Below are 24467 nucleotides of genomic sequence, written 5' to 3'. Positions count from 1 at the left end.
GGTCCTCATCAAAAGCAATAGTGGCCAATAGGTCAGGGAAGGTGATTCTGCCGCTCTTCTTGGATTTCATGGGATCCCACCTGGAGTATTGTGTCCGGTTCTGTGGTCCCTAGAACAGGAAAAACTTGGGCCTGTTGAAGCAGGTTCAAAGGAGAGCCATGAAAATCATTGGAGGGATGGAACACCTATTGTATGAGGAAAGGCTGAGAGAGATGAGGTTGTTCGGCCTGGAGAAAAGAAGGCTTCAGGGAAATCTTATTGCAGCCTTTCAGTAGTTAAAGTGGGCTTATAAAAAGATGGAGACAGACTTTTTAGCAGGGCCTGTTGTGATAGGACAAGGGGTAATGGTTTTAAGCTGGAGGAGGGTAGATTCAGACTAGATACAGAGAAATTTTTTACATTGAGGGTGGTGAAACACTGGAACAGGTTGCCCAGAGAGGTGATGGATGCCTGATTCCTCAAAATATTGGAGGTTTTAGGTGGTCCACTGGACATTTGGAAGGTCCAATGGAAGCATTGGACAGGGCTCCGAGCAACCTGATCTAGTTGAAGATGTCCCTAGCAGGGGAACTGAAACGAGATGACCTTTAAAGTTTCCTTCCAACCCCAACCATTCTATGGTAAAACACAGATACTGACCAAATCTTTAACTGGGAAAGTTTACACCGCCCTTATTAAAGGGTATTTGGGGCACCCTGCTTTGCTATTTTTGAGTGTGAATTGTAGATGAACATGAATACTATGGTTCATGAGCAGTGATGAGCAGGGAGAATTAGTTTCTGCATATTTCTGAATGGTACCAAGTCAAACCTGTTGGAGTTGATGCTTTGAAGCTGAGTGGTTTCGATTGGCTTCTGTGCCTGTCACTGTGCAGATTTTTTGGCATGACAGATTTTTTGAGATTGTATAAGAAGGAAAACAACTTGAGTGTCAATGGAGTCAGCAGAGCAACCTGCTGAGTACTTCCTGCTGTGGTGAGGAAGTGTTTTTGGGATAAATGGCAAAAGGGAGAGCCTTACTGGAGTGAATGGACAGTCTTCTTATTCTGTTTAGCACACTGATGTGTGAAGTCTTTAATAAGCTTCTGTTTCTTATTTACAATTCAAGAGCAAACTTCACCTTGGTGAATCCCAGAAGTGTACTTCCCTCCCATCCCCAATGAAGAATATTTTCCTATTCAAAAGCATCTTTTGAGAAAGCAAGAATACGAGAAGAGGGATACAAAAGTCAAAGCAAGACCTTTGTGTGTTGTTGAGAGGAGCTGAGAAAACTTTTAAATATTTTTAGGAGGGAAAACTGTAAATTAAGGAGAGAGCTAGTGTCAAATAAAGTAACTTCTCTAGTTTTCCTGCTCCAAGGTAATGTTACTGGAGAGGCCTTGTTTCCCCTTCATGCAAGGTGGTGCCAGCAGCATTTCTGAGGGATGTGATGGCTTCTTAGTAATAATGCTGTATCACAGCTCCCTGCTACAGGGCACACTTGTGGATTGACAACTGAGGATTAGCAGTACGCAAGGAAGTGTTTCGACTTTCACCGCTTCAACATCCTGATCCAGTTTTTACCAGAATGAAAAACTGTGGATTGAGTTATTCATAGCTCTTGAAGCTCTGATTTATTCTGAATGGTTTTTTGTGCTGATGGCCGAGCGGTAGTGTGCCAAACCTGATGTAACAATAACCTACTGGGTACCAGCTAGAGCAGTCCTTAAACATAAAGTTTGAAAAGTTTACCAGACTGATCTGTTAAACAGAACGGATCCATTAAACTAGAGCATGACCAGTACTCAGAATGGCTATGAATATGTGTATTTTTTTGCTTGACATTTACAGTGGTGAAACAGGCTGTGTGGTGGATTAGCTTGTGCAATAGGGAGTGATGCTAAACTTAGACTTCACTTAGCAGTGTAAAGCTTTATTCTTGGAGTTCGCACTGATGTTCTGTTCCAGGTCAAACACTGGGAGGAGGCAGCTTGTGGAACAGTGCAGTTCTGGGGCAGCTACTCTCTAAAATCAGTGGAGGCGTGCTTTCTTTACCAAAAATTACCCAACCACAAGCCCCAACATAAAAAAACCACAAACTACCAAAACCACATAAAACTAAAAAACACCCTTCCCCTCCCCTTCCCCCCTTTTGGAGATGAAGCTCAAAATACCTCAAAATTTGGTCCTTCAAACCTGCACTTCTTTCTTCCCCCTGTAGTTTCCATCATGTCATCTGCACCACACTCAGGAAAAATGCCTGCCTTTGTGTTCATTAGATAGGTCTTTCCAGTTTTGTTCACTATCATATATTTCGGTAAAATGAGTGGTACTTTGTTGCAAAATATAAATGAGGAACCTGGATGCTTATCCAAGCATGCTGATATTTAGGAAAACTTCCCTTTTTGTAGAATGGACTGGGACACAACTAGATTGTGCATAAATATATTAATACTGCTTGGAGATCTTGAGAGATTAGTACTTTTGTGATCTGAACCTGCGTACGTTGTTAAAAAGGAAATACAGGTTGCCTGTAATGTCACCCAGCAGCAAAAAGCGGCATCTCATGTCCAAAGTCTGATCTGATGGAAGCGGGTATGCTCAAGTTTTCTAGGACCTGGAAGTCCTTTAAAGCTTTATATCTTTTTGTGGAATGATCACTGGACAAGCTTTCTTGACCCTTTTCTTTGCCACCTTCAGCTTTTGGAGTGATCAGTGTTTTATGATTGTCTGTTGATTCATATGACAGCAGTATCTCTCTAGGCTAACAGTTTCATTTAATTTACTGTCCTAGTGTGACTTGGAGTAGGGGCAAATGTCTCTTAACAGGATTTACTCAGCTCAAGCAGCATTAAAAGTCAGTCAAGGACATATCAATCGGATAAAATCTCAGAGTACTTATTAATATAATGGCAACTTCAGTGGTCATAGTATTCTGCATTACATTAGGAAAAAAAAGCTGGTCATTGCAGTTGGTTTGTTAATGAATTGCTGCTGGTTGCTGCATGCACAGTTGCAGGATTCTCCCTCTTATCTCTTAAATGAGATTAAGAGCAGTGCAGAAGTATTCAAGCTGATGTCCTGAGTTTGTCCAATTTGCAGCCCTGGCAGGATGTGTCCAAGATCCTTTAAGTAGTGATAGCTATTGCTCTGAATCAGTTTGGAAGCACTGTAGGAATTGGTGCTGCCCAGCTGGATATGGAATTTAGCAGTATGGGCAAGCAGCAGCCACACTCCATCTGGAACAGGACACTTCAAGCACCACACAGTTGAGTGGGTGACTGGTAAAGTGCTGGACTACAAAGGAGTAGGTAATGTATCTCGTTTGATGCTGCAGGGAAAACAAAACAACTTATTCTGGGTTTTCAAGGGAGAGATTCCCAGTAATAGTGAACTGCTGCACAGGTACTTCATACCAGCAATCTGGTGGTGTGCCATTAGCACTGCTTTGTTAGGTCTTACTTTCTTAAGCTTGGGAGGGCACACTGAAACGCTGCAGTGTGAGAAATGTAGATGAATAATCAGGGCTTGTCTTCATTTTGGGCTTACCTGCTTGGAAAAGCTGTAACTGGCTTGGTGTCTGCTGCCAGCTTTTAGGTACCTTGTGGTCAGCCTGGTTCTCTGAAGGGTTTGTAGCAAAACCCATTATTGGTTTAAAGGTGTAAATTGACTGGTTGAAGAAGAGGGATCAGGAGCAGGTTCTTATGACCTGAGACATTTCTGGGGCATATATGTCTGTGTATTTATCATACTAGTGCACTGCTGCTGATGACTAGGCAGAGTTTTACAGTTTCACAGATACTTCACAGTATGCTCTCAGATAAGCCAAGAGCAAAAATGTTAATAGGATTTCTATACAGCTTGCTACTTGCAGTTGGCCGTGTTTGAGAAATTGTACTTTAAGTTTTATGCAATTATACTTGTTTGACAGCAGAAGTCAAAATTGTAAACTTACTTAGTCAAGTCCTAAGAAGGGAAAAAAACTGGTGGTTTGCCTTTATTGCTAAGCAAACAGCTGATCTTTATAATGGATAGCTGAATAAGGTGTCAGGCTACAGCAAGAGTGCATCTTAACCATACAACCAGTAACCTGTGTGTGGTAAAATTAGCAGTGCTTCTAGAAGATGTCACTCCTCTTGGTGTTGTGTGCATCCTTTGTGGAAGCCCACCTGGAGATTACTGTCCTCTGACTATTTGTGAGGAGATTTGTGTGGTTGTGCTAAAAATTACTGTGCCCTGAGTGCAGAAGTGACTTTCCCAGTGCTACTGAAGGGCAAGCTGACATCTCTAGATGAACTGACATGTGTTTGGAAGCTTTTGTGTCAGCGTTCCTCTGGACTGAGGAGCTTTGCTAGGGGAACCTGAGGGCATGCTCTAGAGAGAGTTGCTGGAGGAGTAAAGGAAACTGCACTGGAATGGATGAAAAATAGATGGGGGAGTTGGAGAAAGGAATTCAATGACTTAACTTGAGCCTGGTTTTCTTGGGCTCATGCAATTGATAAAGGGTAAAAGGAGGAAACTTTCAGGTTCCTGCTGAAAGGCAGCTTTAGATCAGTGACACTGGTAGCTTATTTGTCTGCTTCAGGTTTTTCTTTCTGTACAAGAGTGAACTCTTCCTACTGCAGAGGCACTTCCCTCCTGAAGAAGGGGTGTCAGGGGAAGTAGATGGCTTTTGTACTTGCCAAGAGCTGCTTCTGTGTCTAGAGTCACATGTCAGGCCCAAAAAGTTGCTTGCTACTTCACTTAGTGAGCAAAGTGTAAGTCTGTCCCTTTTATGAAAATACAGGAGACTTTTTTCCCCCCTCCCAGAATCTGTCCCAACTGGTCGGGTACCTTTTTCCTGTAGCCTCTTAACAGAAACCAAAGTAGTCTCTACTGCTGCAAAGGCTTCTGCTTTGCTTGTCAGCTGTCATAATACTCCTGTACACTGGGGAGATGTGTGGAAGTGAAAAGTCTCCCGTGAAGTCTCTGTCCATACCTCAGTTTAGAAAGTGTGGGAGAAAACTGAACTTTATTTTTTGTCAGCAGGTAGATATTTGCAAATCTGCTTCACAAGATGAAGGACAGGCCACAGACCTTCCCTAAGACAGGGTGCCAGGACCCCTTGTGTTCCTGAAGAAGAGAGATCCCTGGAAGATCCCTGGAGAATCTGGGGAGCTGCCTGTGACTTATTACAGCCATTGTGTTAATCACAGAATGGCTGAGGTGGGAAGGACCTCTGGAGGTTCAACCCCTGTTAGGGCAGGGCCACCTGGAGCTGGTTGCCCAGGTCCATATGACAGAATGGTTTGAGTTGGAAGGGACCTTAGAGCTCATCCAGTTCCAACCCCCCAAACATGGGCAGGGATGCCACCTGCTAACTAGATCAGGTTGCTCAGAGCCCATCCAAGCTGGCCTCAAACACTTCCAGGGATGGGACATCTACCACTTCTGGGTCACCTGTTCCAGTGCCTCACCACCCTCTGAGAAAAGAATTTCTTACTAATGTCTAATGTAAATTTCTCCTCTTTTAGTTTGAAACTGTTCCCCCTTGTCCTGTCACTATCTACCTGTGTAGAAAGTTGTCCTTCCTCTTTTTCAAGTCCCCTTTAGGTACTGAAAGGCTGCAATGAGGCCTCCCTGGAGTCTTTTTCAGGCTGAACAACCCCAAATTTCTCAGCCTGTCTTTGTAGGATGTCTCATTGAGAGATTGTCTTTGTGGCTGTTCTCTGGACTGGCTCTAGCAGGTCAATGTCCTTCTTTGCTGAGAACTCCAGAGCTGGATGCAGTGCTTTAGGTGGTGTCTCACAAAGGCAGTGTAGAGGTGGAGAACCACCTCCTTTGACCTGCTGCCCACTCAGCTGTCAATGCAGCCCAGGTTGCATTTGGCCTTCTGGGCTGTAAGCACACACTGGTGGCTCATGTCCAGCTTTTTATCCACCCAAGTCCTCCTCTGCAGGGCTGCTCTCAAGGACCTCTCCCAGCCTGTACCTGTATCTGGGACTGCCCTGACCTGGGTGCAGCACCTTGCACTTGGACCTGTAGAACTTGATGAGGTTCTCATGGGCCCACTTCTTGAATTTGCCCAGGCCTTCTGGATGGCATCCTGTCCTTCTGATGTGTCAGCTGCACAGCTCGGCTTTGTGTCATCTACAAACTTTCTGAAGGTGCAGTTGATGCCACTCTCTGTATCATTGATAAAGATATTAAAAATGACTGGTCCTTGATATCCATGTCCGTGGACCATGTCCAGATAGCTTTTGAATATCTTCAAGGATGGATTTTGTGAAGTACTTACCCTAAACCCGTGTTGCTTGCATCAAATTGTGTGCTGCTTGGTTGCTTCCGTACTTCTGCCCTTTATAGTAAATGATGGAATTTCTGTGCCACACCAAATGCAGGCATGAACTTGGTAATTACATGGTGGGAGCTGCTGTGTACCACAAGCACTGAACATTTTGTCAGTATTATTAAGGTACTGCTAAGACTACAGATGGTGCTTTTTTGGATGATTCTTTTTTAGATATCACAATATGTGATTCAGCTTAATGCATAGTCAAATTTGCTTTGTTCTTAAAACCTCAGTGTTGATTTCGTGTTGGGACCTGGTACCATAGAGTGGGGATGGCAGACTTTTCTGGAGCTGCTTTTCAGAAATGGAGGCTCTGGGATTCTGTGTTAAAAGAGGGAGGTTTGCTTTGGGAGTGCAGAAAAACAGACTTGTCTTATGAGGGAGGCAGGGAGTCACTCCAATTGGAGTCACTCAAGTAAAACTTAGTTAGATTGTGAGGTTACATACTAAAACTTTGCTTGAAACAATACCATTTCTGCACTGCAGTCTTTTCTTCCTAATCTTTTCCAACTATCATCTAGCTGCAGCTCAGCACTGTTTCTTCACATTTTTGACAGGGTCAGTCTCTTGCCTGAGGGATTGGAGTCTATAGAGAATGGGAGCATAACTGGGATAAGTGGCTGAAGTAAAATAACTAAATCTAAATAACTAAATCTAAATAACTAAATCTAAAGTAACTAAATAACTAAAATCTACCTGACGGTGCTTTGACTCTGTTAATCTCACTTGGAAGTGCCCCTCTTGTGTTTGTAGGGTTTGATCTGACTTCTCCAAAGTCAATGCAAACTCTGATCAGTGGCTCTGGGGTGCTACTCTGTCCTTTGGCCTGGACCCTTTCCATAGGTCAGAAAGCTTTTTACCTGTTACTGCTGGAGCTGGGAAACGTGACTGCTTAGAGCACTGTTTGAGACACACAACTTTGTCATAAATCAGGGATTTCTGCCTAATTTTCTAAGCACTGAAACATTTATTAAGGTAGTAGTGAATGTGTGCAAATATAGAGAATTTTGTCTGATGTGATTGGGTTAAGTATTTTACTGTAGTATCAGCTTGTCTAGTGGCAGAATATGCTGGAGTGTGGATCTACTCCCTCACAAGAGCTCAGGAAATTAGTCTGAGTTTAAAATTGGATTGAGAGAAGAGAACTGCTGCTTTCGCCAAGACATGCGTCAGCTGTCTGAAATACTGTGGACTGAGACTTTGGTTTAAGAGAAGAGCAATACTGGCAACCTGTGATCCTTACCTGTAACATTTGAAAGTGTTTGTGTTGCAGGGAGGTATGTCTTGGCAGAATACTGATCATTCTAAGAGATGGTGGTTGTTGGTGGTGGTTTTTTCTTTGGGTTTTTTGTTTATTTGTTTTAATAAGAGTAAGTGAAGGCAACACTTAGGCTAAAGAAAATTCTGGAGAAGATATTTCTGTACAAAAAACCTTACTGAATGATGTAGTTGTATAAGCAGAGCTTGTCCAGAGAAAGCATGTGGGGGAGGCTGAAGTACTGAGATTAGTATTGTGGTGTTGAGTTGTACCCTGCTAGAAGACAGCAGATACTTAACCCCTTCAGCACCATTCTGCTGACCATTGCTAACGGGGCTGCAGAAGCCTATAGCGGTGCTATTCAGGAATTGCTGTAGCTGTGCAGCTCCATTCATATCATGCACAAATCTCAGGGGACTGAAAGAAGTGTCTGCTGTTAAAGGAAGGGGAGAGAGCACAGTGTGGAAATTAATATACAAATTTCAGGCTTGTTTAGTCTTCGGGCTTCTGTCTTATTGCTTCACAGTATCTTTTTCTCTTAATGCAGTTTTAAGGCCTCAGATCAGGTGCTGAAAGGCTTTACTTGTCTGTAAACTGGCAAGATTTTGAAGATCAAGTTGATGTTACAGAATCTAGATTGGCTTAAGATGCTTAAGTAGCTTTATGGCTCTTAAAATGGCTTATGCCATATAAAACTCTGTTGGAGTGGGGAGAGGAGCCTGACTGTTGGTGCCTGATTGGGATCTACCTGGGAAAGATGGGGGTGGTGGAAGACTGCCTGGCTGGAAGTCTTTGCCCCAGACACTTACTGGAAGGCTTCTTGTCAATCTTGCCTCTTAGCAGACTGAAGAAGATGAAATTCAAACCAAGTATGGGCTGAGAAGGCAGTTGAATCTTAACAGGCAACCTTGAAATAAGAGACTGAATCTTTTTTGCTGTGCCCCCCAAAGAGCAAGTGCTTCTTGCACCTCTTTCCCCTCTTTGTCAACAGTCTTCCCCTCATTTTCCCCCATTTTCTTTTGTTTGCTTAAGTGCTGGAGTCATGACAGCCTTGCCAAAAGTATGAGCTGTGATGCACAAGTTTGGCAGCTCTGGGTATAATCAAGACACAAACATGGGATGTTCAATGTGGTGAAGGTACCTATGTAACAGCAGAACTCAGAGCAGATCTTGTGGATTGGTTATTTTGATAGCTTTTTCTGAAGTACTGTTTAGATCATGTCTTAGGGTAGCTTCTGCACTCCTCCAATCCTGAGGCATGAGTGGTAGCCTTTCCTGAGTTTAACTGTATGAAACACTACTGAATACATAGCTCAGTTTCTTCAAAGCCCAGAGGTGATACTCATTCGTACTTGATCAGGGTTTGGCTTCTGTAGGGAAAGAGGGATCTAATGTTTCCATGTATGAACAAACTATTGTTCTGCTAGACCTATATGTGGGAAAAGCAGCTTCTCTGCAAGGCTATCATAACATCTTAGCCTTGCCATCAAGGTAGAAGTGCTTTAATACTACATTGCCTTGCTTAAATTGTTGCTAGAGCTTTGGGTTAAGGTGGAAGCTGTAGACCTGGGTAGCAGGGGCTAGCTGAAGAAAGAACCACGCCTGAGACTAAGCAGGCAAATATCTGGTGAAAAGTGTTTGCTCAAATTCAACAGCTTTTCTAGCTGTGGAGGGAGTTCCCTCCCTTATGATTCATGAGGTGCGCAATCTGTACTGATTATTAATGCTAAGTAGTTACCTGGGAAAGCTTTAAGTACACTCTGTAACCTTAACAGAGGAGATTACAACATGATTAATAGTGGGAATTGTGATGGTAATGCTTTGCTGAGGCTTGCCAAGCCTTCCTGAGCCGTTTTGTGACATTCAGTTGAACTTGTCAGTAATTGGTTCAAGCATCCTTGACAGAAGGTATCTGCCTTGTGCCAGTCTCTCAGACACCAGCTTCTAAAATGGCATAGATGACTTAAGTACTAACCTCTTTGTTATCTTCAGGTGTTAAGGGCAAATGAGTACTTGTTCTGGAATAGCAAAATCTTCAGTTTTAATCTCTTGCATAGTAAGCAAAACCCCGCTGCTACTTGTCTTTGGAACAGCTCCTTCTTTAGGCTTCAATATCTTTGCAGGTGCTGCCTTGCACCTGGTATCTGCAGTAACAACCAAGGTACACAGTAAAACTGAATTTACAATGCAGGGAAAAGAGCAGAGATACTCAAGGATAAACAGTAACTACTCTAAGCCATGTAACAGAAGCCTAAACTTAAGTTTCATCTCTGAAATGTGTGTGTCTTGCCCTGGGAAGGCAGCGTCCATCTATTAGGGTATGGCTCTACAGCCTCAATTCCACCTTCAGCCAGCTTCATGTGCTCTGAATTAGTGTGGAGAGGAAGCCCGTACAGCAGGATATTTTGGTCATGGGAGGGCCCTTTAGAAAGGCCTCATAATGAGCCTGTTTTCATAGTGTAGAGAAGTCTTGATTGCTGTGACTATCAAGAGCTGCTAAACTGGTCCAAAAGCTTCACACTGCAGAGCAAAACCTTACTTTTTTGTTCTGTGCCGCTGCTGTTTGTCATGCCCATCCTGCTTTGTTTCCCTGGGCTACCACTTGAATTTGGAAAATCCCTTGGAGAGAGATTATTCATTCCTCCTCCAAATGCACCACAGCTAGCAGAACCTATCTTCTTCAGACTGGCCTTAGGCAGTATAGGGCTAGTGCTGCCTTGCTCTGCCCTGAATGTCTGGATGTGCTTAGGAACTACTGGGGAAGAAGCAGATAAAATGGTTCTTATGGCTGGCAGGGGATCTCTCAAAACTAGATCCTGAAGTGGATGAGTTAGGGATGATGGCCTACAAGTTGTCCGTCAGCAGGTTTGGAAGGGTGGACTGCAGTCCTTTCTCTTTACAGATGGATTGACTTGTACTTCAGTGTGAAAACCATCAAACTTCCCTAAGTGATGAGGAAGAAGCTTGTTCAGCAAAACAGCTTTGTTCCTCACCAGGTAGGATTTGTACCTGAGAACAAGTGAGGAGAAGCACTCCTGTAAACTCTAGCAGGTAAGAGAGCAGGAGGCTGATGTGTTTAGGTGATATGTTTGGGAGGTGCTGTAGCAACCCATCTGTATGGCCACTATAATTGAGATTAATCTAAGCAAGGAGGGTAACTTGAAGTAAGGAGCGCTTGCATGACATCCTTCTCTTGGCAATGACCTTAGGACAGTAATATTTCTGTAATATTTCTAAAAACTAGACTGGGTGACTTCTGGTCTTGTGCTCAGGCTATGCATAAGCCAGAACAAAAGCAGAATTCAGCCTCTCAGGTGGAGGCTTAGATTTGTAATTCAGCAAACCTTCTCTGTAAGCCAAGTGTACATTCCAGCAGTGGGACGTGTCCTGTATGTGTCTCTGACTACGCTGAAGATGTGTTGAAGAGTTTGGGCCGTACACAACTTCTGTCTGTAGGGGTGGCAGGCCAGGCTGGTGGTTGAGACTGGCAATCCAAATGTCTCTAGGGACATGAAACCACCTTTTGTGCTATAAAGATGTAGGAAGAGTACCAGATTTTTTTAAATGGATGGTAAGGTGTAAATCTGAATGTAAGGAATTTCCTGTAAAAGACAAAAACGTAATGTTTGCTCCAGGAAATGCCTAGGAAATGGTATTCTTGATTGTTAGCAGGAATCAACAGATTTTTCATAAGGGATTCTTTTTGCTATAATAGCTAGTTGTAGCCAGATAGCACTGGCTGGTGTTAAACTGAATGATTATTATTATTATGGCTGGGAAGAAGTCCTAGGGTGTAGCTTCCTCTTCTCTCTCTCTTTCTGTGTCGGGAGAGTGATGGCAGAAAACACCCAGCTCTTTGTGTGCCACACCTGATAACTTGTCATTTTGCCTAACCCAGTTAGTACAACTGCTGCCTGAGCCTTTTGCACAGAAGGCAGCCCCTGACTGCTGAGTTACACAAGGGAAAGCTGCGAAGCACAATCTGTAGGTATTCATATTAACAGACTTGGTTAATAGAGTATATTATTACTGTAGCTGAGTTACAGTTCTCTGCTGCCTCTGGATGCTTTCACTAGAATCAGTGACCAAAGCTTTGACCTTTGCCAGGTGAACTTTGCAATATTTCTGGCACACGTCACAGCCATGTGTCAGAAATGCAAAGGGGCATTCTATTTTCTTCTTTTCAGTGGGTTTGGAAAATAGCAGAGGCCTGTGTTTCAGGCTCCAGCAACTCCCATTGTTGTGAGCCTGCAGGTACTCTGCACCAGAAGCGAATGTAGGTCTGTAGCCTAAAGGAGCTGCTCTCTAATTAGCTGTAAGGTCTGTTCCTGTGCCCACTGACTGACTGCAGTGGAAATGGGAAGTTAAAATTCCAGAAGGGATGTGCTTTCTTCTCATATGCCCGGGGAATACTTTGCTCAGATTTGACTTTGGTATGCTGCAAGGCTCCTTCACTTCTCTGGAATAATGTCTGATCAGCTCTGTCCTTACCGTGCAGGAAAAGATTAACTTCCATTTGATTATGCTCCTCTGTGTGCAGACTGCAGTGAGGATCCCAGGTGAAGGTGTGGGGTTTGGGAGGAAGTGTTGCTCAGCTAGAAAGGTGATCTACATTGCTAGCAAGCTTGTGTTTTCAGTGAAAGAAGCTGATCTTGAAATAAAAATTAAAAAAAAAAAAAAAGAAAGTAGTGAAGTGCTGCAAAGCTGTGCTGAGTGCGTCTTTTAGGTAAGAAGCAGTTCTGCTTCCCAGGGTTGAATCTTAAAGGCCTGGCATGAAGTCAGATGGCTTATGTAAGTTGATCTTTCTTTATGGTATATGTGTCAAAACATAAATACATTTCAGGCGATGCATTACCGGTTCCTGCCATTACTGACTGCTCTAAACAATGCTGGTTGAAGCACCAAGGACATAGGGCAGTGCACTTTGTAAATATTTAATACCCCCCCCCCAAAAAAACAAACAAACAAACAAAAAAACCCTCAAAACTCGTCAGACCCAGGTATGTTTAGCCTCATGAGCAAAAATCGTAATGTACATTAGAACGTTCATCAATAAACCTAGGTGGTGTTTATAGCCCAGCCTTCAGAGAGGAGTGCTGCTCTCTCCTATTCTGAACTCGCACAACAGTGTGATACCTGGGCAGCAGAGACTGCGTTCTCACTGGTGGTTATTACACTGGTGGAAGCAGCTGGAGAAGTAGCTATGCACACAGAATTTTCAATTAATCAGAGGAAAAAGTCCAACACAGATGGTATATAGGATAGATTACGGCTAGTAATCCTTTTGTGTCCTAGAAGATTAAGGATATCCTGGTGTAGCTGCAGTCAGCTGACCTTTTTTTATTTAAACGATTGAAAATAGTTGATGCAGTTCTGCAGAGGACCAAGGCTCTTGCAGAAGCCATGAGTGGTGCGCTGTGAATGTTTGTTAAAGGAACGGTCTGTTTAAGTCCAGTCTCAGTTACAAATTTACAGGAACTTAACTTGGTGCCATGTAAACAGCAGCAGCTACAAGATGACTAAGAAATTGCTTGCTAGACGGCTCTATCAAATGTAGCAGAGCTGAATTCTCTGAGGAGGCACAGTGAGTCATGTGAAGAAATGGAGGGTTTCTGAATCCTGCTGTCTGGGTCACCATTCAAAGATGAATGCTTTGGTGGAAGAGGAGGATGGCTGCGCGCTCTGAACTGTCTGGCATGGATCTATATGAGGATTACAAATCGCCCTTTGATTTCAATGTTGGAGTGAACAGAAATTATCTTTACTTGTCGCCTAGCATAAACCTTTCTCCACCTGGATCACCTACACTGACAAAGTCTGGTAACTTCCTTCTCTTCCTTTCTTAAAATCTCTACATGAAATGTTTAGCAATTAATATCTGTAAAACTTCTCAAATTAAAAATCTATGAAAGTTGGCCTTCTGTTAGTTTTCGTGAGTGTATTAGCTTGTGTGTTGTGTAGGTAATATCTCGTGTTATGCATTTACCAGCTTTACATTATTTGTTATTTCTTCAGTAGAAAGGCATTTTGAGGGAAAATGAAGTGGCAGAAACAATTAGGAACAAAAAAGGCAACTTCTTCAAGATTGGAATAATTTGCCTAGTTTGACTATTAGATTTATTGAGGGGGGAGGTAGAAATTGCATTTTTAGTAGGACTTCAGAGCTCTGGGTAGTCTAAAGTCTGATTTTGCCATAATACTGAAAATCTCACTGATTAACAAAAATGCCCTCTAAAAACCTTTACTCCATTCTGCCAAGCATTTAAAATGCTTCAAACCTTCCACCTGCAGATACTAACTTCACTGGGGCTGCCCTGTGCTGTGCTGAAGTGGCATCTGTCTAGTGCTTAACCCTATGAGTTTCTAGCTGGTAACCTGTTCTGTTGTACAGAACACCTATAGCTGTGCCTCCCAACACATCTTAGTCTGGTTTTACTGTCATTCCTTTCCCTTCCTTGCTGCCAGATGTGATTTTCCAAAGTGATTTTAAATAAAGAAATCTTAGACCAACTTCATGTATGGCAAAACAAAGTTACACAGGTCTTAACTTTTTTTTTTGATGGGCTTGTTACTTAAAATTTTAATGAAACATGCGTCTCTTGGGGAATCTCTGTGTGAACTGTAACAACCCTCTCTGTGAACTTGATGAGCCAGGGGCTACTGGGAAACACTGGTCAGCTTTCACTTCTGCAATTACTGCATCTCCCAGCTCTTCTAAAGGAGAGAGGAAGCATCTCTCTGTGTCAGGTGATGATGCATCACCATTACCACCAGCCTTTGCTGGGCTTTGTTTTCTTTTTCATTTGCTTTGAATGAATATCTAATTAGCATTTGGAAGAAGCCCCCAGAATTTGCTCCCCCAGGTTGAAGAAATATGTCTCACTTTGGCTTCTTCACTGAGATAAATGGGAAGCACTTAAATCTGATCTTTCTTATATACTGAAGAATAAATATGCTCTGTAGTACTGTATGTTACTCAAATGTTGGAGTGGTCTTATAACCTAGCAACAGATTGTTCTCCTGAACTGTAACAAGAACCTTTTTTCTTTAGCTTTGCCAACTGTATAGTGATAACCACAATGCTCATTCTGAGTGTCGCATGCAGAACATGTCGGTGTAAAAAAAAGCTTTGTGGAGGTTAACCCGCCCCCACCCCAAGGCTGCTCATCTGAAATGACAAATACTTTCTTAAGCTGCTCCTGTTTGCTGCTGATCTCTGAATTCAGGCCAGGGAGGTAGGAATTTCTGGTCAAAACAGAGCATGAACTTGGATTGAAACTGGCCAAAGCAAACCCCAAATCAGAAAAGCTGAGTGTTAATTGAATTACTCTGATGCTTTGCCTACCCTGGCAGAATAATAGGGACTTAAGTGCGATTTTCCTGATTGTGATCCATGAAGTCCTAATCAACTAACTTGCTCGTGTCTTTATTTGGTTCATTTAAGTAGATCTAATAAACTGCTGGGATAATATGTTAATCTTAGAAATACAGACCTAAAAACTGACCTTAAAGCTAGGTAAGTTTTCTCAATGCTATCTAAGTCTTTACAATTTTTTCCCCCAAACAGATTTTTTATTTTGTTTAAGAGACATGAAATGTTCAGTTAAACTTGGTTATAACAGAGTACCAAATGACTGAATTTTAAGTCCTTCACAACTCTAATGATGCAAGAGAACTAAGATAACAAAAGGTAACAAGTTGAAAGTAATAATGATTTTACATAACAATTTAAAATAATAATATCAACAGTCCTGTTGGCAAGAAAAGACCACAAATGAGAAATACTCTCTTAGTAATAGTTTGAGTCAAAGCATTTCCATCTGTTGACTGACTACTGATTTCCTGGTTTCTTGCCCTACACCCCGTAGAAAGATCTAAGGTGGGCTGTGCACGTCTCCTTATGAAGTTTTTTCAAAGCCAGGATCCTACTGGCTGTCAGCCCTAGTTTATGGGATACATTTGTGTCGTAGCCACCCCATTGTGGAGGTCTGTGGGTTGCTAGTTGTGTAGACAACTGCTCCTTGGTCAGACGGCCCAGCACAGCCTTGCCCATAGCATGGATGAACGCTGTGTCCTGTAGGTATTGAACTGAGGAACAGGAGCAAAGCAAACAGGGAGATGAACAGTGACAGGGAGAGAGAGTGCAGGTGCCAGAATGAAGAGTGATGGGAAATCATTAGCATACTTCATGTGGAGCTCAAAAAAGTAGTAAATGGGAAGGAATCAGGAGGCGAGGAGAGGAAGGCATGGTCAGATGTGCAGGGTGAGGTATGGAGCACTCTGAGTAGCAGTGATTTCCTGTTTCCCTAAAAACTCTAGGAATGTGAAGGGGAGGAGATATCATTTCCTTGCTTCTTAGCATTGTGCTTTAAATTCCATTTGGTAGGTGAGAAGGAGAACAATCTTAAAAAATGAGTTTTCAAAAGAGAAGGTACATTCCCCAGACAGAAGCTACTGCTGCAGGAGACAATCCAGCATGTTTTCCTACTGGTGGATTCGCTTGATCTATTTTTGGTGATTTAATCCAGATGACTCCTCATGATCAGATTGAACAGACTTTCAGCTGGTTGTGCTAATGCTCTTGGAGCCAGTGTGGTACTTGCAAACTTTCTGAAATGGCTTTGTGATGGCAAGCAAGTGGTCCCCGAAGGGCCGCAGATGAGAGCAAGGTCAGGAGTCATAGGTGAACATAAGGGGGAGTTGTAGGGTATCAGGGAGAAATGCAGTTCACATTGTTAGTTTTCCTTCAGGGTTAGGTATATGTAATTAAGAGGTTAAATAGCTATTTAACAGAAAAGGTGTGACATTCTTAACTGTTAAGGAAATATGTTGATGTATAAAACAAAAGTTATCTGCTTGTGAGACATGAGCCATAATCCTTTGTTTGAGGTGCTGTAGTGCTGTGCTTTGGTTTGGGCATTAGAACTTCGAAGTTCTTGCCCAAAGAACTGACAGAAAATAGCGTATTGGGAAACCCACAGGACCTACATTATGATTGTGTAGAAGACACCTGTAAATCTCAGGGAAAACGTGGCACAGATCTCATGAATAAATGCAGAATGAGGTTTAATTTTCTTTCTGTAGGCTTCCTTCTCAGTGCACTCTGTGGTAACAGCATTTATAAAAGTTCTGTCCATGTAGCAGTGTGCTTCTAGAAGGCAAGTGTTCTGGACACTAATACAGGCAGATAACATACTGTTTTGGAAAGAATTTGAAGAACTGAGCTTTACCTGAGTTCAGTAATTTGATCAAGAACAAAGTTTCTTCTTTTTTTTGGCTTGACAGCTGCTAGGAGCCTGTTTTATAGAATGCCTACCACTAATTACAGACTCACAGAATCTTTTTTCCCCCCTGACTTTTCAGCTGATTGTGATGTAGCTGTTTGATATGAAACCTCACAGCAAAATCATAGTGGTGATTAATGAGTTTTTGATTCCCAGACCAAAGGATAGTGCCAATGGAGTGCCAGCAGAAGCTGCTGAAATGAGAATGGAATTTTATTGGTTGGATGGTTAATTACTATAGTGATTAATAGGAAATGTTACTTAATGTGTCTTCAACTTAGATGAATGATGTATTTATGTACATATTTATACACACTCTTCCTCGCTCCTTATTAACAAACAATCTTCATTTATTTCCTCTTGTATTTTAAGATTTTTATTTAACTTCTTTTTTTATTATCTGTAAAGCTATTTTACCTCTTGCATAGAGAATTAGTTCTGGGAATCCACAACGATTCCAGCATGCAGTCTCCCTGCAAACTGGTCTCTCTGCAATTAGAACAGAATTCCTTGATTTTGGCAAACTTTAAGTGTCAGCTACAAAGATTCAAAATGGGAAATCTTTTGCTGGAAATTTTGTTGCATTAAAAGGTGTTTAAAATTATCTTACTGCAAGCAGTAAGGACTAAGAAAAGATGAATCATTAGAGTGAGTGCATCAAAGTAATACAAATAATATCATCCTCCTTCTTTTCCCTGAAGCCCTGAAAGCAAAAGTTGAGGAAGATCATAGGGATATGTGTTTTATATAGGAGTTTAGCAGAGTTTTGGTTTCTGGATTTGGAAGGGGAAGAGGCAGCAGTATGAGTGGATGCACATTGTTATCAGTCCCTTCTCAGCAGTCCCCTGCTTTGAAGCAACAGCCTTTTGTTCCTGAGCTCTGTCTCTGGGCTTCCCATCTGTCTTAAGGTCCAGATGTAAACCAGCAGTTTACTTCTAGTTCCGTGATACCTGCAACCTTCTAGCCACAGTGGTCCCAGTTACTAGGGACAGAGAGGTCAAGCAGTGTACAGAGGAAGAGTTCATACTTGCAGTGCAGTAGTTTTCTCCACTGTTGTTAACCTTGCTTGTGGCTGCACCCAGTGTGCTCAGAAGGGACACTTTTAAATCTGATCCAGAGACTAGTAAAGGAGGGCGCCTCTGCATTGGCCTTGAGCATCTCCAGCGCTTCTGGAGTTTCTGTGCCAGATGGATGAGATATCAGAGTGTGCACAGACTCCTGGGCAGGGCTGTATAGGAAACACTGGTCGGGACATAGCATTCTGTGCCTTGGTTTCTCTCACAGAGGAGTGGGATGTGTTGTTCTTAACAGGTTTCCAGTCTCCTATTAGTGCAGCAGTTGTCATTATATTGAGTTTTAATACAGCTTGATAGAATGAAATATAAAATGTCTTTGGTTTCCTTCCTGTAGTTGCATGACTTTGGTGTTCTCTCACAAGTTTTTTTTGTGCACTGGCACAAAAGAGCTGTGTGCTAATGTTAGCTGCTGCTTGGCAGACATGATAATCTGAATAAGTTTTATTCATCTCAAGGGCTGCTGAGGAGTGACTCTATACCTGAGGTTGGAGAGGATGCTGCTGCTACAGTCGGTATGGCAGAAACACTCTCAGAAGAAGAACAGGATGAGCTAAGAAAAGAGCTTGCCAAGGTAATTCTTTTGCAAATAGCTCTTAAACTTGTTTTGATAATGAAAATCTGGGATAATGTTATCTTTGAACATACAGTTAATGCTTTGCATAGTTATTCTGTGAGTGTCTAAAGCTGGCACTTCTGTGTATTGCACAGAAAGGAAGGGTGTCAAGGAGAAAAGAACAGCCAGTTCTAGTGATGGGAAATTCAGCTGGGAGTGCTGAATGTACAGATCTTAAACCAAGATACATAAATACCTACCCTTTTTATTTTTTTCTCGAGTGAGAAAGGGGTAAATAAGCAGTCAAAGAAAACGTGGTTGGAAGCCAAAACCCAAGTTTTGTCTCAACTGGTGTGGAGTAGCTAAAGCTGTTTCTTTCATGAAGAATGCTTTGTAGTAGTATCTGTGTAGGCACTGTATTGCTAGTGTCTAACCATGTTACTATTCTTGTCCATAACAGAATATTTTTAAGAGTGAGAAAAAGTAGCATTCTTTGAAGGACAGACGTGCAAATATTCAAGCCTGATACATGCCAGAGTCAAGCTTTGTTAAGCAGCCAGTCTTTTTTCTTTAGTAGCTCTGTGGGACTTTAGGACCATTATGAAAGACACTAACTTAAGCCTAAGGTTGGCGAACAAAGGTTAGCTGTGAAGTAAGCACATGTAATACATTCTTGTATTTGGAAGTCCTGAGTATCATTTCATGCCAAAGATAGTGAGGGTAGGCTGGTCCTGCTAGGATATGTCACGCTGGACTTTGGACAGATATCCAAAACAAAGGTGCACTGAAGATACTGTAAGGAGTACAGTGAGGAGCTGTAAGGAGCTTAAATGAGTGGGCAGCCTGATACTCTAAACTAGGGTGATCTTGCCTGGATGAGGAAGCAGGATTGGAGGTATGCCCTTGCCTTTGTACACATGGCTTTAGTGCCTCTGTCACTTCTCTATAGCTCACAGAATGGCACTGTAGAACTGTGCTGACATCTCTGGTCATGCTTCTAGGAGAAGCTTAAGTGACCATCTGAGTAAAGAAGGAAATACACAAACAATATGGTTTTCTAGTTACAGAGCAGGTGCTGTGTGTTTGTTTTATGTTTGTGTGGGTTTTGACTGCTCAGTCTGTCCCCATTTCCACACCTGCTCTGGGGAAGTCACTCCCGTGGCTGGATCCAGTCAATAGGTGCTGGCTTAAGCCACAAAAGGACCTTTCTGGTGAAGCAAGGAGACAAAATTTGTGTATGGATCAGACATGCTCAGCTTCCTGATACTGGTCACACACTGGTATCTTACCTGACGTGGAAGTAGAATACAGGCTTGGCCATTGTCTCAGGTTTGACTAATCTTCAACCTTTATTGATTTCTAACTGTGAAGTCTTCGAGTTAGCAACTTCCTTGTACATATTCCAGTAACAGAGCTAGCTGCAAGTAGATTACTTTCTCACTAGCTCTTGTAATCTATGTTGCATTTCTCTTTTTGTATTTAGGAATGACTGTGAGGCAATGTTAAAAACCTCTGTTAGCCCTCCCATTACTGATGTCTACTAGATGCTTTAAAAGAAATACAGTTAAATGGTTGGGTAAATTGCATGTTAACTGTTTACCACTTTTTAACAACTCTCCTGCCACAGGTGGAAGAGGAAATCCAGACGCTCTCACAAGTGCTAGCTGCCAAAGAGAAGCATCTAGCAGAAATCAAGAGAAAGCTGGGAATTAACTCACTACAGGAACTAAGGCAGAACATTACCAAAAGCTGGCAAGACGTTACATCAACCACAGCGTATGTACCAGCTTATCATGATTGTTTAGACTGTTGAAAACTGTTTAGATCTTGTGTCATGTCTAAACACACTGTTCTTGTGAAATGAGTATAAATAACACAAAGTTAAGTTGTATTAAAACTTCTCTGGGTAAATTAACACAGATTATTTTTTTAAAGAAGAACACTGCTAGCCATATCTCATGTGAAGGAAGAATGACCAAAATATGGGCTATTCTAACACATTTTTTTTGTCTGATAGATCTGAGATACCAAGGTGTCCTAAGTCCAACAGAATATCCTTCTTTTCCACTCTCAGAAATTGTTGTAAACTGAGCCCATGCAGGAAGAGTATGAAGTCACAGTTACTGTTCTTGCCAAACACAAGTGTTAGCTTAAGGCCTAGAGCAAGCTACCTTCTGCAACAACGACTACACAGAATGTAACAAGATGTACCCCAAACTTTTTATGGTGAATTTTATTGACAGAACTGTGTGGTACGAGAATTTAGACACTTGGCACAAAAAATAGACCTTTTTTCAGTGTGTGTGCACATAGTGGTGTTTTTTTGTGTTTTGTTTTCTTTTGTGTTTTTTGAGGTTTTTATTGTTGTTGTTGATTGGGGTGTTTTCTGTGTGAGTTTACTTTATATTTTACTAAATCCTGCAATAGCAGATAGCATCTGTTCTAGGGGTGGGGTAGTGTAGTTGCATGTTGGTGAACCAGGTCTGAAGTCAGAGGTGGCAGAGATGCCAGAAGGGACTGCAAAGGCTCAAAATAATGCCTTAAGCAGGTTTTCCATTAGACCCGAAAGCTGAAGTGTACCTCTGCATTTGATACGAATATACACACACTAAAAGGTTCCTTATGTGCTCTATTAAAATAATTAAAAAGTAAATGTTTTTTTTGAACACAGATACAAGAGAACATCAGAAACCCTGTCTCAGGCTGGTCAGAAGGCTTCTGCTGCTTTTTCTTCTGTTGGTTCAGTCATAACCAAGAAATTTGAAGATGTCAGGTAGGTTTCTTTACCTTTTCCCAAGTAATTGCATTTTTTGTTTAAGTGGGTAATCACTGCAATAAATTTATGCTATTAACATACCTAGTGCTTCTAAAAGCTAATCTATCCAGAGTCTTCAATAACTGTTTTAGGGGAGGTAAGAGACTTGCTGCAAAATCTGCTTGTATGTCCTCACTGATGCTGAGCAGTTCTGTGGTGTGTATTTTACGTAGGCGAGAGAAGCAATGTGTGCTACTACCTCCCCTGCTGCTCTTACTTTTCTGGTGTGATTGCAGGTGGCAGTCTCTGCCTGCCTCTGTGGGATATACATAGCACTAGCATTTCTGCTCTCTTTCTCAGCCTGTGGAATATTATATTTAAACAAGTAGTATCTTTAACTTTTTGTGTTTTCTTGTTTGGCTTTTTTTTGGTTGTTATTTTTAGTTTTTATTTGATTGTTTGTTTGTTTGGGTTTTTTTGTTTTGTGTGTCGATTCCTTCCAGGTGGGTTTTATTTATTTCTAAGCTGTTCTGCCTCATAGAAGTGGCTTGATTTTATTACATTTTTAAGAGACTTTTGGCACTTTTTAATTCTTTACTGTTGGCATGCTACATGTTTTGACTGTGTGCCAAATGACACAGCCCTTCATACACATTAGGTAAGTCTGACAGTCATTTTTAGAACCATATTGAGCTGCTTGCAAAAGTCCTGCTGGATGCAATACAATCAGATGCTCAACTTACAATTCCTCGATTATATAATTCTTAGTAGTGGAGCCTATACAATTATTCATCTCCACAGGTAATTTGTTATTTTTAAACTTATTTTTCAAATATTGGGCAAATAGAAATTCACACATTCTCACAGAATATTACTGCTTTGGAAGCAGTGTAATAAAATCAGCCGTTCGAAAGTGATGCCATTAACCTCTTGCTTTTTGAAGTCTAGTGAGTAAACACTTTGAGTACAGCTACACAGTTACTTATTTTTCTTCAGATTTATCAGAACTTCCTTTCTCTCTTTAATGCTTACTCTGGCATTGTGCAGACTACAGGCATTTTCACATTCCTTTAGGTAAGGTGGGCACAAGAATTGCTTCTGAAACTAAGCATGTAGTCAGACGGTCTCCATTAAAATTTTTAATTAAAGTTTTGTCTGTAAAAGGTAATTTTTTCTTTTCTCCAGTGTTAGTTAATGTCAGGGAAGGTGTTTCTTCATGTTCACCTGGTAACTATCTCAGAACATGAAATCTTGAGTATACATAATAATTAGTCTCTCTTCCTTGTGGGAAAGAAACCCACTAAAATGATTCTGCAAGGTTTTTTGTCAAGAGACAGAATATGGTGTTGAGGTCAATGGCATGCAGCATTCCTCCTTTGTCTGTACAATGTTTGTGCCGTGGCAGAGTAGAGATTTCCCCTTTTTGTGTCTATTACAGTAGCTGTTCAGCATTGTGACTCTAACTAAATTACTTGAGTCTAAATGTAAAATAGTTTATACGTTCTTTGTTCATAGTTTGTCCAGTGAAACAGTCCTTGAGTTGATTACTTTAGCAGCGCCAGTATTTTAGTTACTTCATCTACATTACCTTTGCTCTAAGCAAATACTCAGTGTTTTCAGCAGTTAAAAATCCTGTGTAACAACTTCTGTCCATTGCCTCTCAGCCCATCTATGCACACCTGAGCCTGACTTAATCTTTTCTGTACTCCCCCACTAAGGAGCTAAAGACAGCAGTAGGATCTCTATAAAGATGTTGGGATCTGGCTCCTAGAGTACTAACTGGGAGCTGTTGTCCCAGGGGAGGAAATGGGCAGAGGCACAGGATGCTCAGGATGAGAAGGATGATCACAGGATGAGAACTCAGACTCTGAAGTCAGCTCAGTTTGATCAGGTATGAGAATAGCAGCCAGTCTGAAATATGTCCCCTTTAGCATCAGTGAGACAATGGGAACCTGGAAGACTTCTCTTGTTAGTTTTGGATGCAGAGCTCAGCTGCTCACTTAACAGGAGTCACTTTTCTACCTTAAGACTATGGTGTTCCCCAATTAGTATTAGACTGTTGCACTGGACAAGCACAGACTCAGAGCTGTCTTCCACTTCAGGAATACCTTAAGAGTGTCCTAATTACTCCAGTTAGTGGCTCTGTGGGTGTTGAATACACTTTATCAGAAACTGGGCCACTGGGAGGGATTGTAACAGTACCAGAGAAGTCTGCACTGTTGGTGTGCTGCTCAGGGAGAATCATGGCAATGGAAATGCAAAGTTTTGTTATAAATTCAGGAGTAGCTGGGTTTAGAAAACAAAACCAAAGTGTGAAGAATTAGTGCTGTTGAAGATCTTAGTTGTACTTGAAACAAGAGATTAAAAGCCTATAAGTTGTTTTGTTTTTCATGAGAACTGAATTCATCTGGAATTCAGCCACTGAATTCAGGTCCCAGGGTTATATGACTACTCAAGGACAAGTCTGAGCTTCAGAAAGGTTTAGATGCCTAAATTCTGTCCTGGAAATTATAGCTGATGGGCCTGTTACTTATTTGAACCAATACTGAATATGCAGGTGCATTTTTATTCTTAAACTCTTACATTGGCTTCATTGTGGCTTCACTTTCCCTTGCATTGTTTTAGTTGAGGTACTTCTCAGCTGTAATGGTGTGATTTCTTCCATGTTGGACTATTTCTACATATTCCATGCAGCAAACATCACATGCAGGTTTTCATTCGTGCGCTGCAAAGTGATTTAATAGGGAGCTGCAAAAGGGAGTGAGGCAGCTGCTGGAGCTGTGATTTTGGAAACCACTGAAATGGAGAGGAAGGGAGAACTGGTAGTGCAATGTCAGTATATTTTTGCTTCCTTTTTGTATTTGTTTCCGCTGCTCTTTGTTATGATGAAAATGAACCTTGTTCCTTCTTAGGTTTCTCTTAATACTTTTATTCTCTTTGTAAGAATTTGTTGAAGTTTTGATGAGCTAACCTTCCTTGTGTAGGCAACATCAGTATTCTGTGCAAAACAATAGCAGTACCAAGATGTAGCTTCTGAGCAGTCCTGACTTTGCGCTTGGCTCCTCCTGCTCTGCATCCATATAATGAAGGAAAGTCCATCTTTGCCTTGCTCTGGGATTGCAGAATAACTTTCTTTGCTTGCTTTAGAAGTCTGATCTATGATCTTGGATTCCTAAATACTATAACTTACCAGCATATCAGCTGGAAATTTAACTACTAACAAAAGTAACTA

General features: G+C 41.7%; 1 protein-coding gene across 3 annotated transcripts in view; it reads left to right on the top strand.

Annotated features, from left to right (window-relative positions):
* Positions 1-24467, top strand: part of TPD52 (tumor protein D52) — a 127541-nt gene that overhangs the window by 10411 nt on the left and 92663 nt on the right. The window contains exons 1-4 of one of the 3 annotated variants that reach the window (XM_069004991.1): positions 13091-13387; positions 18383-18498; positions 20108-20256; positions 21152-21253. In XM_069004991.1, coding sequence (XP_068861092.1) covers positions 13216-13387; positions 18383-18498; positions 20108-20256; positions 21152-21253 — 539 coding nt within the window. In that variant the 5' untranslated portion in view covers positions 13091-13215. Of the gene's footprint in view, positions 1-13090; positions 13388-18382; positions 18499-20107; positions 20257-21151; positions 21254-24467 lie in introns of those variants that run through there. The other 2 variants (XM_069004993.1, XM_069004992.1) reach the window with 2 other exon arrangements.

The sequence above is a fragment of the Aphelocoma coerulescens genome, chromosome 2, assembly GCF_041296385.1.
Source record: "Aphelocoma coerulescens isolate FSJ_1873_10779 chromosome 2, UR_Acoe_1.0, whole genome shotgun sequence".
NCBI lineage: Eukaryota > Metazoa > Chordata > Aves > Passeriformes > Corvidae > Aphelocoma > Aphelocoma coerulescens.
Note: the sequence above shows the minus strand (reverse complement) of the source record. Positions and strands in the feature narration are given on the sequence as shown.